Below are 17,202 nucleotides of genomic sequence, written 5' to 3'. Positions count from 1 at the left end.
TTTTCAGTCTCTATGCACTATTAATCACAGTGGAGCTCGAAAGGCAATAATCGGCATTTTTGCAGACGTGGCAGGTAGGCCTAACGCAGTCTTTCAGTGCCCATGCTGGAGCAGGCTATGGGTTCAGATTGTCTCCTGTTTGTCCTGCTTTCGTCATGAACTCGGCCTGTGCCGCTAGTTTGAAGTCCATAATCAAGTGCCTTAATTTTTTTTTTTTTTTTTTGAAAGCGAACACCCTCCCTCCCTGGCGGAGAGAGTTCACATCAAAACAGATATAAACGAAGTGTCACGTAGTTCTTCGGCGTGGAGCCACGGGGAAGCCTGCACATTTTTATCTCCAGTGAGGGGGAAAAAAAAGAAGGAAACGATGAAGGACTTCAGCACTGAACCAAGAGAAGGATTACGTTAGCATAGCTGTTTTTGTTTTCTTTTTTTTTCCACGTCATTATTGGTCCAAACCGAATAGACTTTAGTTTTTTGATAACAGTATTACTCTCCCTCTGTCTTCCACATACATGCACACTCTGTTATTCGTCCTAATGCATGAACTGTATCTACAATCATTCCCAGAATCCCTTCCCTCTTTTACAAATTATGTTTAGAATGAACGGTGCGACTAACATGTGGTCCTTTTTGATCAGGCTTTAGTATGAAAAATGTCCTGTATGCATGACTCATCAGTGTTAATGCAGTTTGATTGAACGATGGTGTGTTGTACGTGCTTGTAAGTGCTGAACGAAAAGAATATCAACTCTTGCATTATTATTTAAATGGAATGAAAATTATTTATGTAAAGAGGAGTGATTCGGTTCAGAAGGAATAAGAGCCGAGTTGCAAACCCTGGACCAAAGATCTTGGTCTTTGGGCCAAACATGAAAAGAAGATATGCAATAGGCTCATTAGACTTTTGTTATAAAGTCATATTTAAATGTACACCTGTGAGAGGTGCACGTGTTTAGGTGGTCACTTGGCACAATGTCTGTAGATGGTAGAGCTGATTTTCTTTTTTCCAGTGTGAGTCATCTGTTCCTTACATTATTGTTCAAATAGGACTTATTTTGGTACTTTTAACAGGTCGTGGACATCTTGACAAAGGTATTGAATCTCTTGCTAGATGCACATCTGCACCAAGGGGTCGTCACTTTTTTATCATGTCTCACTTGTTTTTCACACCAAAATGTTTTTTTGTGTAAGATTCCAAATATTTTATGTTTCATGTATTTTTTGCCAGATTGGGGTTTCCAAATAAAAACAAAGTCTGTAACATCCGGGAATGTGTGTTTTCTAACTCCGCTCCTAAGGATGCGAACGCAATGTTCCCGTGGAAGCATGTACTCATGACCACTTCTGTTCAAATGACGGTTATTATCGACAATAGCGCGCAATAGCCCCTTCTACTGGTCGTTGCTGAAATGGCGATATTATGGAACTCGGGATGTCGTAACCCACGACACGGGAGCGATATCAAAGAGGCACAGGCGGTTCAAACTGATTCAGCAGCCGTAACCGGAGGTGCCATTGAAGGACAAACGCTGGAGGTAACAACCATACCAAATTATAGCTGTGATTTAAGAAATTAAAATGAGAATATAATTTTGATTTGATACCCAGTAATGCTAGACCACCCACCTGACAGGAAGCTAGTACTCATCTCACCGTAGTAGGTAGAAATACCCTGTTTGGAAACATGACGCAATGCATTTACTGCAATGGCTAAATATTAACGTATATTAACGTGTATGTAACGTTACAGCTTTAACTATTAAAGAGAGTGCAAAATTGCATTACAGGCTAGCGCTACGTTAGCTAGGAAATTCTATGGCAGCGCCACTGCTATAATGTCAAACCAGAGATAGCTAGCGACCATTTTGAATATTTTGTCGTAAATGAGCATTTTAAATATTAGGCTACGTTAGATATTTCGTTTCGGAAATGTGACTTATTAGCTAGAGGTGTACTGTGTAAGAAAATACTGTAAGTACCAGAAATGTGTGATATGGGGAATGGCAGTATCTAGAGCAACGCAAAAACTGTCTGGTGCAAGCGATTGTTGACATAATCAGTAATAATTTGACACATATTATTAACACAATTATCTTCTCGGACCACGCTGAGAGAAAGCCACAGCACGTTGTTTTTCTCCCACTGACGTACAGATCGGCAGAATTTCCCCGCCCAATACAGCCTATCCATTGGCGCAGCTGTAACGTTACCACACCAAAAAACCCCAGCGAGACGCTCAACGTGTGGCTTGCGAGCTAGTCAGTCGACAGCATCACTCCAACGTGTTCATCGTGAAAGCTGAGAGGTGAGTTGGCTCCCCAACGTAATGTTATATAATAAATACACGTTTGATCACTCGACGTTAGCTTGTCATCGTATAACTTTCATGCTAAACCATATATAGGCTAGCTAGGTAGCGTAGACGCCCCACGGTTAGCCAGATTCTAAATTCTAGATTCTAGAATTCTAAAGCAATTCTCGAAAAGCTTTCTCTTTCACATAGACTCATGTCAGCTCGGCAGCGAGAAGAGTTTAACATAGCCATTTTAAAGCTGATCGCCACATGAATAAATGTACAGCTAGCTAACGTTGGCATTACCAGAACGTTAAAATGGCATTCTTTTCCTTCCAAGAAGAAGAGTTAAGGACTTATGGGTATAGCTAGCTTCTTGTACCTGGACTAAAAGCTAAAGGAACTAATGCTAGCTCACCGATTGGTTGTTTCATTCAGGCAGCAAGCTAACATGCTGATACTGAAACACTGGTGGCCATACGTCAACAAATTTAGCTAGCTGTCATACCTACTTTGCTGTGTGTGAGACTGAGAATTAGTTAGCTAATAAGACATAGAACGTAGCAAGCTAGAGCAGTTTTCTTACCCTAGTGGGAACATCATGTGTAGTTGCATTAACTACCCTTGACTTCAAAACACAAATTCTGTAATTTTTTATTTTCTATTTTAAGGTACAGTATGTAGCTAACTTTAGCTAAGTAACCAAGAAACGACCACGAACGAATTGCTGTTGTAGGCTGAAAGTTGACTGCCTCTTCTAGTATTTGGCAAGTTGATGTTGCAAGTTAGACCTGATCGGCTTGCAGGTCTAGTTCTGACATGTGGTTCGCCCACTACATACCGGACAGCATTATTTGACTGTACTTGAAGTAGCCGGAGAGGGCGTAAACAAGCCTCCCGATGTGCTGAAAGCTGAAGGAAACGGAAAATGACAGAGCAACCGCATCAGATGCACCCGTAGCCAAAATAGGGTATTGCAGTATACTCTTCCTTGATAATGGTTTGTTGCCTTTAAGATAGACAGGTGTACACATCCTCTGCTGGAAAAAAAATGCAATCGCTTGGCAACGAGAGAACGAGGGACAGTGTCAAGCGCACGCCAAATAACGAGAGTTGGAATGATATTATGTAACATTCGTACACTACCACAAAGTCTAAAAATGACACAGTTTGTCATTATCATAGATATAATTCACATTTTGGTCATGGCACGATAGAGATATAAACGGCAGCTCTCTGTTATTATTTTACGGATTTATTTTGAGCAAAACCTAACTTCCAGATTCTGTGGACCCTTTTTTACAAACCTGTTGTAGAATACTTACAGTTCTACAACAGGTGTTTTTATACTCCATATAAACCGAGATGAGCACAGCTTTGCATCTGAATTTTGCAGAACAACTGTCTGTGCAGGCAATATGTAATGTTTAACATTTATGGTTCAGTTGTACCAGTATTTTCAAAGATGCAATACATGCGAAATCTATAACCATCCAGCCCTTGTATTTATGTTAATATTGCTCCACATCATGCAGTTCCCCGTCAAGATTATTCATGTCACTCATTATTAGAGTATAATAAATCCTGTGACATTTGTATGCTATTGAAGAACTCTGTCATGGATCTGTGTAATTCTTTATTGTGGTTTAAAAGGTGACTCATTTAAGGGGAATTAAAAAGAAATGAAAGCTTATTTGCTTCCTCCTTCCTCCCTCCTTTGCTTATTTGCTTTCCTTCCTTCCTGATTTTATATTGCAGAGGTTAGTAATGCTGCCATGGTTTGTGCCAGCGACTGGGCAGTAGCTCTCTGCTCCTGTAGTTGATCTGTGAGGGCGCCTGCGCTCCTGGTCGCCATGGACGCCGTTTTCGCGGTCCGGTTTGGGCAAAACGTGTCCGCCGAGCCCTCGGCGCCGGCGATGTCAATCGACCGGCTCTTCCCGGCGCTGCTCGAGTGCTTCGGCATTATCCTGTGCGGCTACGCGGCGGGGCGGGGCGGCGTCATCACGCCCGCGCAGGCCAAGGGGCTGGGCAACTTCGTGTCCAAGTTCGCCCTGCCGGCCTTGCTCTTCAAGAACATGGTGCTGTTGGACTTCGGCAACGTGGTCTGGTCCTTCCTGTGGAGCATCCTGGTGGCCAAGGTGGCGGTGTTCGCCATCGTGTGCGTGCTGACGCTGCTGGTGGCCGGGCCCGAGAGCCGCCTCAGCAAGGCCGGGCTGTTCGCCATCTTCGCCACGCAGAGCAACGACTTTGCCCTGGGGTACCCCATCGGTGAGTACCCTTCCCTCCTACCCATCTCTTAAGAGCGTCTGCTAATCGCCTGTGGCAGTGTAGCATAGTGGTAAGGAGCACGTAACGTTTGCGGAAAGTTTGCTGCTTCAATTCCCCACTGGAGCACTGCTGCTGTATGCTTGGGTAAAGTACTTAACCCAGATTGGCCTCAGTAAACATCCAGCTGTATAAATCAGTAACATGCAAAAAATTGGAACCTATGTAAGTCGCTCTTGATAAAACCGTTTGCTAAAACACCAGTAATATAATAATGTAATCTCTTTATCTTGGGTGGGGCGGACTCACCTGCACTCACACCTGGTCCACCACCAAGCGTTTCAACCCATGGCAACAATTTGTGGCATCGGCTGAGCAGGTTGCCCTTGAGCGAGGCACTTAGCCTCAATTTACTGCCGTAAATATTCAGCTGTATGAAAGAATGATGTGTAAACTATGTGAGTTGCTACAAAGTGAATTGAGCCTTTTGGTGCTACCAGTATTATTAGCATTTAGCATGAATTAACTTCAGTAAATTTTGAGCTGTATAAATGGATTATATGTAAACTGTGTGAGTTGCTCTGGATAAGAGTGTCTGCTACCTATAATGCAGTGTAACTATTGTGCTTCATTGGGAAGCATGGTAGTTACATTACATCCCTTAAAGGAGCTGAAACCAGCCCTGCTTGTCTCACCCTGTATTGATTGGGAAATTTCTGCCTTTGTGTTGGACTTTCCCAGGCAGGTTTCCCCACCTAGACTCATGGTACACAATTAGAGGAAGTGGTGCAGCTTTCAGTTTGAGAAAGTAATCCTTTTGCCAGCTTGTTTGGTTACTTGATGTCTGTGTCTAAGAATAAGTTTCAGGTACTCTATTTCAGAGGGCTTCCTCAAACATCCATCATTAGGTTTCAGACAGTAGTGCATAGCTGTCGCAGTTCATGAAGTCCTGCAGTCATTTTATACTATGAGTATATGAGTATCAAGGATACTTCAGGTGACCAGCTAGCCACTGAAGAATTTTAGTTTTGATTTTAGAAGGTGCCTTGTTGTAATTATTCTTTCTTAACTTTGCAAAAAGGGGAGAAAAGATTTTTTTTTGAAAATTGAATCACTCTTATTTCTTGGACGTAGCATGTCCAGAAGTCCCAGGTGAATGTGTATTTGCAAAAAAAAAAAAGAGACAGAGGGGCTCACAGCCTTGTAAACATACCAGGGAAAGGCTGGTGTCACGTTAAATGACTCACTCAATAATTCAACAGAAGCTTGTTAACGTAAGGTCATTGTTGAGTGGGTAACAGTGTTTTTTAAGTGTGAGCAAGTCTCGACCTATTAAGTTTGCAAAACGTATCTGTTACGACTCTTGCATGAAACTAAAAATGGGAATGAATCACTGTACAAAAGGCTGTGCATCTTTTGGAATTTTGTTCATCTGTATTTTAGTGTTAGAACATTGTGCTACGCACTCCTGCATAATTTCCACTAATAGCTGTTTTTACTCGTTTACTCTACTATGGAGTGACATGGGTTGTCCATGAGAACATGTGAGAACAAATTTACACAATTGATACATGAGAACGCATGTACATGTACATAAAGACACTGATTATACAATGTTCTTGTTGGCTTTGTCCCATTAAAAGTGTAACCTGTCCCCTGCTTACAGTTGAGGCCCTGTACAGAAACACCTACCCTGAGTACCTGCAGTACATCTACCTGGTGGCGCCGGTGTCTCTGATGCTCCTGAACCCGATCGGGTTCGCCCTCTGCGAGGTCCAGAAGTGGCGGGAGAACCGGGACCGGCAGCGGAGCAAGCTGCAGATCGTGGGCCTGGTGGGCCTGCAGGTGCTGAAGAACCCCATCGTCTTCATGGTGATCGTGGGCATCGCCTCGCACTTCCTGCTGGGCCAGAAGGTGCCCGTTTTCATGGGCGAGTTCGTGGACGGCCTGGCCAACTCCTTCGGCGGGGCGGCGCTCTTCTACCTGGGCCTGACCATGGTGGGCCAGCTGGGGAAGCTGACCCGGTCCACCGTGGTGGCGCTGATTCTGCTCATCACGGCCAAGCTGTGAGTACAGCCCTGCGGGTGGACGGTGCCGTCCTCAAACACAGAATTTCCCTCTCTGTCAAAGTAAGGCTGTATGACCATTATTAAAAAGTCCTCTGTCTGAAAAAGAGGGCTGACGTTCTCTGCAGAGCTGGCTGCTGGCGTTTGGGAGAGGGCAGATAAAGAGTGAAGTCGAGCATGCACTGCACAGCCAAATGGGTAAAGTAGCGGACAGAACACCCAACTCATGACCACAGCCGCTGGTTACTAGAGGGTTATGAGTAAAAGTCCTATTCGTATAGCTGGGGCACGAGTGAAAATTCAGCTACTATGTGTGAAGGATTGATTTCCAGACAGTGAGACTGTCCTGGACAAGTGAAGTAGTAATAGTAATCTGTGGTCTGTCACCATTTGTGGAAACAAATATCTGCGTATCACTCTGTGAATGGCTTCAGCCAATAATTTGTGCTGATATGGGGGTCCCCTCAGCAACCTTTTGCTTGTAATCTAACATTAAGAGTATACTTAACTCTAATTATACAGTCCTCAACAACATACAGGTCTGGGCCTGTAAGGTAAAAACATGTCTCATATAGCATGTCTGTATTAGTCAACACGACTTGTTGGAAGGTCTTACAATATAGCAAAATATTGAGTTACACAACAAGTCTCATTCTTTCTGTATGACCTATGCACACGGGACACTAGAATATCAATTTTTGTTTGTTCAAGGACTGTGAGGAAACCAGTGCTGACTATGAGTGTCCTTGTGAAACATTTTGGCAATAACCACTGACACACACAAAGCCCTACAGATCAGATTTGTTTTGACTCAAGCGGCCAAAGATAAGACCAAGAGTGTTTTGCGTGCCAGTTTTATGGAAGGAGTTAAGTACAGGCGTTGGCTTTTTGTTTAAGCTCAGTATTGCGGCGGGTTAACATTGTGTAAGTGTTCTCGTCCTGCACATTCTGTCACATTTCCCTTTTATCGGGGCCTTTGAAGTGTAAAGTAAATCATGGCTGTAAGTTAGGGGACGGGATGCCACCCGCCCTCATTGAGGGTCTAACGTGTGGAGGTTCGAGGGTAATGCGGGAGTTTCGGGGTCTCACGCATTGGCGGGGCGCTCTGTCCTCTGTCTGTCCTCAGGCTGGTGATGCCGCTGATCTGCCGGGACATGGTGGAGCTGTTGGACAGGCCTCACAGCGGCTCCCCCAACCACAGCAGCCTGTCCAACTATGCCTTCCTGTACGGGGTCTTCCCCACGGCGCCCAGCGTGGCCATCTACGCCGCCCACTACAACATGGAGATCCAAGTGGTGAGGGGCGGGCGGAGGCGGGCGGAGTCGGGGGAGAAGAAAGGGACATGGTTCCCAGTCTGTGGCTCTCACAGCCCTGCTTCTCAGTGTCGTGTTTGTCTTCTCACTGTCCTCGTGTTGTGTGAGGGAGTGTAACCGGTGTGAAATTGCTCCCCCTGCAGGTCACCTCGGGAATGGTGATAAGCACGTTTCTCTCCGCCCCGATCATGTACGTTTCCGCCTGGCTGCTGACGATCCCGGGGATGGACCCCAAGCCCCTGATGGCCGCGCTGCAGAACGTCAGCTTCAACATAAGCATCATCAGCTTGGTGGCTCTGGTGAGGCCTTTTTTCAACCCTCATTTGTTCTTTTTTTTTTTTTAATTGTGAAAACTACAAGCAAGCAGTGATGGGAGAGAAGGTCTCCAAAAAAAACGTAATCACTGGAGTCTCTGTGTTATCAGTCATCAAGTCGTATTAACCAATCAAAAGACTTTGCCCTCCACAGCAGTACAGGCTGACTGGTTTTGATCATTGAGTCACTGATAACACATGATAGCTCTTCCTGTTCTGGGGTCTCTACAAACAAGCTAAGCTGGCCTTTGTGTGTTTTTTAGGTTCCACCCTGATTGGATTTAAACCTTAGCGTAAAGCACAGAGCTTAATGAAGGCGCACTCATGTCTGCCTATTTCACCAGCGTCTGTCAATATCACTGTTCTCAGTGGAAGAGCTGTGGTGATGTATCCAGATTACAGTCATCACAGGGGACAATGGTTTCGGTTTCTGAGGGAACAAGGAATGCAGCGATGATGAAACATCCACACTGAACAGTGAATGACACTGTGCTATGGGCTGTGGCAGTGTGGCAGGGCCAGTCTGTTTGGGGTAGGCAGGAATGATGTAACCGACCTTTACTGCTTGGGTTTGGGTGGAACTGTCTGGTGCAAAGTGAGACAGGAAGATTTCCGGATCACAGTGGCACTTCCATCTGTTCAGTGGTGTGATGCGACCTTTAACATTCAGTCCAGCACTGATACCAGAAAATGACTGAACTCATCAGAGACGCATATGAAGACCTACCTCTTCATGAGTGTAGTCATGCGAGCAACCCCCTGACAGCACACCCACTGCTACCCATAGTGAAACACAGACATTCCCTGACAGCACACCCACCTCTACCCCCAATGAAACACAGCCAGTTTGTCCTGCTTCTCTGGCTCCCAGTCACAATCATCTGATGACACGAGTGGGCTCAAATCACCCCATTTCCCATCATTAACCCGTATCACTGTCCCATGTCTCTGGTGGAAGACTGTGCATCTCATTATTAGGTATACATATTAGCCTATGGCTTCAGTGTAGCTTTTCCAAGATGAATAACATCCTTGTCTACCTGGGTGAGTTTTGAAACAGTTGGAAAAGTCGCCAGGCTGGTTTCAGTGCATTCATGAATGAGCTGTGCAGTCAGCTCCCAGCAGTGCGACATTCCACTTCCATCCCCACCCCCAACACCTGCTGCTTCTTGCGTTTGATGTTCATTTTATGTGTAGTGTTATGATGTATTACGAATTTGTGTTCTAGGGACTGCTGTATCGTAGTATAGTTGGCTTTTGTCGGAGTGCACAAGTTAACTTGTAGGGCTTTAGTAGTGTTACGCTCACTGGTCTGGGAGTGTTGTGAGCCTGGTCTGACACTGTTGCTCATTTAAATTTTAATGGATACACTTATGTTGTGTTGTGATGACAGTCGCTCTGGAGAAGAGCATCTGCTAAATGCATGTAATGTAATGTAATGTAATTGTCTGGGTGTGTCGCAGGTGTGGACTGTCAGCGTCATGCTGCTGAGCAAGAAATTCAGGAGACTCCCACACATGCTCACCATGAACCTGTTCCTGGCCCAGGCAAGATAATGAAACTAATTCAAGTCTTGTATTAGAATAGGCCCCACAGCATGCCATTCTACTCTCTGCATTGACACTAACCAGGAAGTGTAAGCATGGAAGAGATTCATAAGCTCTACACACCAGTTAAATGAGCAAACTTCAATGTCACAGTCCTGACGGTTTCCCAAGCCCCATTTTTCTAAACAGTTTACCTGTCTGCTCCTCTAGTTTCTGGTTTGCGTGGGTATGATCCTGTGGTACTTCATCGTGACGCAGGACAATTTCGTGGGCCAGGTGTTTACCTTTGCTCTCCTCTACGCCTCACTCTACAGCACCTACGTGTGGACGGGTAAGCCGCTTGCTCACTTTCACCTTTCAGTTTTCATTCTCACACGATATCATTTGGACTGCGGTGTGGTAATGAGTAGGGCTTGCAGCCAAAAGGTTGCCAGTTCGATTCCCCACTGGCACAATGCCGTTACACCCTTAGGCAAGGTGCTTAACCCACAACTGTCTCAGTTAAATATCCAGCTGTGTAAGTGGATAATGTGTAAAATTGTAACCTGTGCAAGTTGCTCTGGATAAGAGCGTCTGCTAAATGACAGTAAAGTAATGAAATCATTGGGTGGCCCAGCCTGGAAAGGTGTGTGTATGTGTGTGTATGTGTGTGTATGTGTGTGTATGTGTGTGTGTGTGTGTGTGTGTGTGTGTGTGTGTGTGTATGTATAGAGTGTGTGTGTATGTGTGTGTGTATGTGTGTGTGTGTGTGTGTGTGAGTGTGTGCAATTGATGCGGGTATGACATTGTGAAATGGCATGCGTGTGTCAGAGAGGAGCTGCTCTGGTTGTTTCAGGCCTGATCGCCCTCTCCCTGCTGCTGATGAAGAAGGATGATGAGCTGAAGGTTCGGCCGGGGATCTTCGTGATCGTGGGCTGGGGGTAAGTCCTGTTCTGTCCCTCGAGGGTTGCCCGGTTAACAGGGAGGCAGAGTCATTCCGCTAACTGCGTCCTCTTCTGGAATTTTCCCAGAATCCCCGCCCTTTGTGTGGGAATCCTCCTCATCGCTGGGGAGAAGATGACTGATAACGTTGACTCCGCCTTCTTCTACGGAAGACCCCAGGTGAGACACGGCGAGGAAGAAAAGCAGATACCACGCTTCACTTGAATTCCCGCTGAGATCAAAGGGCTGCGTTAGAGTTTCATCCAGACAGGGATTCATATTCATACTACCTTTAGCTGCTAAAGAGAGAACAAACAAATTTGAATCAAACCAGACATTAGGAACAGGGCAGATGGAGTCAAACAAACATGATATTAGTATTATTATAAATTATTTCATATGAATACATTTTGTTTAAAATAAACAATGAAATAAAATACATAAAATATTTTTGTTAAAAATAAATAGTAAAGCAGACTGCTTTGTGGCTGCTTGCTATTTGCCTGCTGTCAAAACGGAGGTCAGGCCCTTGCGCTGTCTGGCACAGATTGCGAGTGCCTCTCAGCCTGGACGGGCTCTGACCAGAATAGCCTGAACTCATTCCTTACATGCTGGAGCTGCCTTTCTAGAGGGGGATTTAGGGGGGGTGGATCAGATGATTGTAGTTGTGTGCGCCTCTCTCTCCTCAGATCATCACTACCACGGTGGTGCTGGCCTGCAGCATCGTCCTGGGAGGTAGCTCTCTGATGGGCCTCAGCCGGGGGACCCAGGACTCCAGCTACCAGGCCCTGGAGCAGGGCTCCGTCTCGGGCACCGGCGAGGACCCGAGGCCCCGGAGTGACTCAGAGAGCCAGGCCACACTGGAGCCGGCTCCCCCGGCGGGCAGCATTAATACAGGTACGCCAGCTCCCAGATGTGTGGAGGGGTCACTGAACGCACACACTGTTTTCCCCGGGCAGGACAGGCCACGACTCCACCCTGCTGTGTCCCAGCCAATCCCCTGCTGTAGAGCCTTGGCCCTTTATCTCTAGCAGCAGAGCCCTCACGAGGGGGTTTTGGAATTTGGGATTCCTAAGGTTCAGATGTCCATGTAATACTTTAAGCTGATCCTAGATCCCGGAGGAACACTGTTCTCCCTCGGGGCTTTTTAAAATGGCTTTAAAATGGCTTCCACCACATTGCATGAGCTGTTGAGATACTGCTGGGTTGAACATCTGTCCATGTGGTCTCCATTTATATTTACAATCTACATGCAGCTCTAATCCAGCAGAAGATTCATTTATATCATTTATAGTTAATGTGTTGCATGCAGTGTATTTTTTGGTCATTTTGTTTGTGTATTTCTCTTAACGAGTGCGGTCCTTGTGTTCGGCTGTGTTCAGAGTGCCATATGTGTGACTGTGGTCAAGCTGAGCCCATGCCCGACATGATCGTCAGCACCCACATGAACAACACATCACCCGTGCAGCCAGGTACCGTGCCGCAGCCGAGGCCGCTGAGTCACCTAACATTCACTTCATCCTGTGTTATCCTGTGGTGTTGCCTGTAATGGGGAGCGTTATCAGTCGTATTTACTGTCCTGACTTCTGTTTCAGCATTTGCCCTGTGTTCTGTCTCTTATTTAAAACACGACTTGTCACCTGAGGTGTATCTTTAGCAAATCTTTCTCTAGCTCAAGTACGTATTAAAAGAGCTATGTTCTCACACTTTGTTCCTTGAACCTCAGCCAGTAAGCTGGTTTTGCAACAGGTGTGAGTTCTGTTACTGACCCTGTTAATGAGACGCACTCCCAGAGAGATGACGCAGTGTACAATCAGTAATTTTCTATACTCAGTGGAAGTCCTGCCAAAGGTGTGTCCGGGTGAATTATTTACCCATTTCAATACTTTGTTCTGAAAATGTGAACATTTAGCTGTTTAGATTGCAGTATCAGTTGTTTCCTTCAAAACAGCTTCCTCTATCATGTCTAATTTGATATCCTTGGTCCAGAAGTGGACTTTGCCTGACTTATCAGGTGTACCAGCTATGTCTCTGTGTTTTGCATGAGCAGTGAGTCAGTGAGTATTGTCCCTGTTGTTTCTCCTCCAGGCCAGTGTGGGGCGCACTGCGAGTCCCCTAGCTGCCTGCTGGCCCAAGAAGAGGAGCTGCGGCAGGGGGCCGACAGACAGGTGGCCCGGCATGTGCTGCTCTGCCTGCTTCTCACCGTCAGCCTGCTGGCCGTGAGTCACACCATCTACTTACCCACAATTCCCAGGGTGAACCTAACAATGGAAGCGGATTTCGGTTTTCACCTACTCCTTAGTCACCCATCTAGTGTTATGTGCGTAAAACCTAGGGCTTCAGTGTATTTTTGAGACAAAATAGAGGACCACGTCTTTGCCTTGGGGTTTTGCGTTATTTTACAAGCATGTTACTCAAGGTCCTGAGGTATTCTGGCCCCTGGCTTCAGTTGGCAGGGTCAAACCGGTTAAAAACTGTTCCTGAACACCTTTTGGGGGAAAAACAATGGTTTTAGAATAGGACAAAACATAAGGTGTCTGTAGGCATTGTCTCTTATTTACACACATTTTTCATCCAGCATCTGTTTTCTACCTTGACATTATGGCAGTTTTATAGTCACATACAGAGACTTCTTCATGGCATCACAAGCTAGTGCAGTGGGATATATTGCACCCTAATGCACAGTCACCATGGTGTTAATAATATCCTAGTTGATCACGCCTTTAAGACTAAGACGTGTTTTTTTCTGGTAACATGCACACGGCTTGTTTCCCTTCAGTGACAGCTGTGTGCAGCAGAGGCAGTGTGTGAGTGCTGTGGGTGTTGTGGTGAGAGCCGTTTCGTCTCTCTCAACCCCCTGTTTGCTCTGTTTCAGAACCTGTCCAGCTGCCTGTGGTGGCTGTTTAACAGCGTCCCAGGGAGGCTTTACTTGGAGCTGCAGTTCTTCTGTGTTGTTGCCAATTTTGGACAGGTATGTCTCCTGGAACTCAATCCTGATAGGAAACACCCCCACGCTGGAGCTTTTGCCTGTACAGGTCGATGTAACACCCAAGTGTCTGTTCCTCAGGGCTTTATTTCATTTGGGATTTTTGGGCTGGATAAGCACTTGATCATCCTCCCATTCAAAAAGAGGTAAGCGTCTTCCATTGTATTTTCGGGGGGTTACAGTTTTTAGCACTTAGGGTTACAAGTGAAGCCACTGCAGTTTTAGAAGCGCAAATGGCCTCTGATGACCTGATAATCCTTTGTGAAAAGTTTTCCGAAAAATTTATATATTTTTCAGAATATGAAGTAACACCCGTAAGACTGTGGCATTAAGTAAAGTTTCGCAATACGACTAAGGTTAGAAATATGGTCTTTCAGTAAGACTCAGTACTAAAAAAGGCCTTCAGTAAGACTCAGATACTAAGTAAGGTCATGCAGTAAGATCCCCAGGTTCTCACTGAGGCCCTAACGTGGTCGTTGCTCTGATGTTCTCCAGGCTGGCCAGTCTGTGGCACGGCAGGGAGCGGGCGGAGGAGCCCCAGGCCGCGGTGTCGGAGGAGATCCGGCTCACCTGCACGCAGTTCGTCCGCTACCACAAGGACCAGTGTGTGCAGGACATCGTGAAGAAGAGGAGGTGAAGCACGTTTCTGAGCCAGCCGCCGTTGCAGAGGGTTTTCAGTTAGCGCCTATCTGTGTAGTGTGTAGCAATCCTGCACTGTGGAGTAAAATCAAACAGTGGTTCTCCTCCTTCTCTCTCTGCCTGCGGGACAGCTCGATTGTCTCATTAACCACAGAATAACTTTTATTCTAATACGCATGGGTATGCTTGGGTTTGGCTCAATTGTTTTTCTCTCTGCACACAATATATGCCCATGTCTCATCGATGCTGATGTGCCCCGATAACCGCTTGTTCCAACAGTACACACTTGAGCCTTTTGTGCAAAGAGGGAGGCAATTTTTCACACTGTCATGCCAGTGTTACATGACTGTAAATGTAGCAGTATGATATGTATGTGTATGTGCTGTTGTTTGCTCTGTTCCAAGCTATTTCAAATTCTGTACCTTTTATTTCCCTAAAAGGCTGAATTTACCTAAATCCCATAGTGCTTTAGATCTCCTTTAAATCCCTTAAATCCCTTAGTAGTTTAGATCAGCTATCTTTGTGGATCCTTTCTCCCTGTATGCTTACCATAGTACCAAAGTCCATACCATAGCACAGAACTTGGACCAATCTGATCGAAATTCATGTGTCAATATTAATTTCAAAAAAATTGCAGTGTATCACACCATGCCATTTGATTCTGTCTCTTCTCCTGGCCATACATCCCCAGCCATGAGAACAGAAACAGACTTCCTGAACCCCACGTCTTCACTCTCTGCCTGACTGTGACTGAACGACTCCTGTACATACCCTCTCTCACATATTTCAAGTATATCTCGATTGCCTATTACGAAGGGACGAGGAGTCCCTTTTTCGGTGTTTTCAGTTGAGTCTCACTTTGTAATTCCCTCCAGAAATGCCGCACTGTGAAATGCTCTGTGACAGTCTCACTGCAGAGGCTGCTACACCAAATGAAAGTTAACTGAATGGTGTGACGCTGGTGACCAAAGCATCAGTGCGCTTTCGAATGCCTGCACTCCCCTGAGCTTTGCTTATGCTTTCCGGCCTCTGGTGGTGTGCCTGCCTTTCCGACCTGTGCTCTTCCCCGCTTTCTCTCCCTCCCTCCTTGTCTTTCTTCCCTCTCCACCTGACAGCTCTGGCGCTGGCTTAGCAGGCCAGGTGGGTGAATCCTTCCTCTGACACGCAGGTGTGGGGAGAGGACCGTGGTGGGCACCTTCCTGGGCAGCGAGCTGGTGGACTGGCTGCTGCGCGCGGGCCTGGCGCGGGACAGGGGCGAGGCCGAGCTGTACGGGACACAGCTGGCGGAGGGCGGGGTGCTCCGCCACATTGGCCACGACTTGGATTTCCGGGACGACGGCCTGTACTACCGCTTCGCCGACGGCGGCAGGCCGGAGCGGTAGGGGGACGGCGGGAGCGCTGCGGGGTCCCGGGCGCTTTGGGGAGCAGCGGATCACCACCTCCAGCCAGAGGTGATTTTTAAAGGCACCAGCTGCTTCTGGACATGACTAACCCTGCCTTGCGCATTAGAATACAGTGTTTACTTACAGTTAGAACGAAAGAGGGTCTAACACACACACCTGCTGCTTTCTTCCTGCGACTCTGGGGATTAGATGCAAGACCAGCGACGCACATGAATATGAACTCATGGGCGGCGCCCGTATCGCCCAGGGTGGACTTTATACGGCAGTGAGGCCACTAAGCAGACTGCACTGAGTACCTGGAGAGTGTTCACTGGACCTTAGGGTACAGGGCGTCCCAGCATTAAAGATGACAAGTCACATTATTGTGACTCATTTTTTTAGGTTCAGTAAATGACAATCTCGCAGATTCCCTTTGGTCTGAGTGAAAGACGCACTCCCTGAGAGTTGTGCTTTCAGGGCCCTGTCTTTTGGACTGCCGTGCAAGACAGACCAAACGTCTTCCAGAGCACAATCTCTCTACCGCTCTCTGCGTGAGGGAGGAGCTGTCTGACGAAACGCCTGTCTTCCACAGTCGAGAGGCCTGTGCCACAGGGGATTCGCATGGAGCCCTCGGCCTCAGCAGTTTAATTAAACAGTGACCTACTTCACCAGCTACACTTCCATAAAGGTTAACATATGTGATGCTAAGACTATGCTAAGAATCACTTTGACTAGAGGGCATTCCATAAGATGTGGAGTTTTGAGTTAAGTACATATCACATATGTTGGTGGATGCTTTCATTTAGTAACCCTTTTGTAATTGTAGTTTGGATCAGAATTCATCCATAACCGCCATCACTAATTCAAGCTGAGCCCAGATCTGTTAAAAAATGCATTTCAGCTCCCGCTGTGTGATACTCGAAAGAACTGGTAATCAGAGCAGATTTTGTTCAAGGCCTCTTTAAAAACACTCATGTCTGTTGTGTTGCAAAGGGCATTTCCTCCGCCGTTCAGCTGCAGTCGTGTTATTCTTGTGCTTCAAGTTTCACTTCCCTCAAGTTCAAAAATAATACTTTCAAACCTCAGGAAGCGCCAGGCACTCACAGCTGAGAGAACCTCGTGAAGGGCCTCACAGCTGAGTGGTCTGCGTTGTGTAAGAGAGGTCAAAGAGGTCAAGGCTACAACTGACATCATGACACTGGACATCCTTTAAGATGTGACTCGGAACAGAATTCTGATGTGCGTTCAGCATTTCATTTGCACTTTTTTGCCAGCGATGGTGAATTCAGGCAGCTGGGTTTTTTATAAATACAGCATGAGTTAAGTATGTAACGTGTTCATCAGAATAACTATTATCAAAACAGTGATTTTATTGTTCAAGTGTTAAAAAAAAGCCTGTTATCTCTGACAGTGTTTGTTCGGTACAGTGTATTAAGTTTGTCATATGCATTTCAGCACATTGACTCCACATGT

The 17,202-nt window shown here is 46.3% G+C and overlaps 1 protein-coding gene across 2 annotated transcripts; it reads left to right on the top strand.

Moving 5' to 3' along the window:
• The first annotated feature begins 1,416 nt into the window (after positions 1-1,416).
• Positions 1,417-17,144, top strand: gpr155a (G protein-coupled receptor 155a). Of its 2 annotated transcripts, none has more exons than XM_036544632.1 (17): positions 1,417-1,538; positions 2,157-2,308; positions 4,055-4,564; positions 6,228-6,627; positions 7,754-7,922; positions 8,084-8,239; positions 9,718-9,801; positions 10,012-10,132; positions 10,637-10,721; positions 10,812-10,902; positions 11,412-11,619; positions 12,105-12,194; positions 12,811-12,941; positions 13,598-13,693; positions 13,790-13,854; positions 14,204-14,341; positions 15,516-17,144. In XM_036544632.1, the coding sequence occupies exons 3-17, from the start codon at positions 4,150-4,152 to the stop codon at positions 15,727-15,729; spliced, it is 2,463 nt and encodes an 820-aa protein (XP_036400525.1). In that variant the 5' UTR covers positions 1,417-1,538; positions 2,157-2,308; positions 4,055-4,149; the 3' UTR covers positions 15,730-17,144. The 2 variants fall into 2 exon arrangements, with proteins under 2 accessions (XP_036400525.1, XP_036400526.1); XM_036544633.1 differs by having other exon boundaries at positions 15,463-15,596.
• The last annotated feature ends 58 nt before the right edge of the window (positions 17,145-17,202 follow it).

The sequence above is a fragment of the Megalops cyprinoides genome, chromosome 14 (assembly GCF_013368585.1).
Source record: "Megalops cyprinoides isolate fMegCyp1 chromosome 14, fMegCyp1.pri, whole genome shotgun sequence".
Classification (NCBI taxonomy): domain Eukaryota; kingdom Metazoa; phylum Chordata; class Actinopteri; order Elopiformes; family Megalopidae; genus Megalops; species Megalops cyprinoides.
This window is presented reverse-complemented; position numbering and strand designations above follow the sequence as displayed.

What these genes read in the sequence shown, in the direction of transcription:
- gpr155a (XM_036544632.1), top strand. Translation starts at nt 4,150, where the DNA reads ATGGACGCCGTTTTCGCGGTCCGGTTTGGGCAAAACGTGTCCGCCGAG. An exon ending in ATCCTCCCATTCAAAAAGAG is followed by an intron (nt 13,855 to 14,203) that starts GTAAGCGTCTTC and finishes GATGTTCTCCAG; the next exon opens with GCTGGCCAGTCTGTGGCACG. An exon ending in GACATCGTGAAGAAGAGGAG is followed by an intron (nt 14,342 to 15,515) that starts GTGAAGCACGTT and finishes TCTGACACGCAG; the next exon opens with GTGTGGGGAGAGGACCGTGG.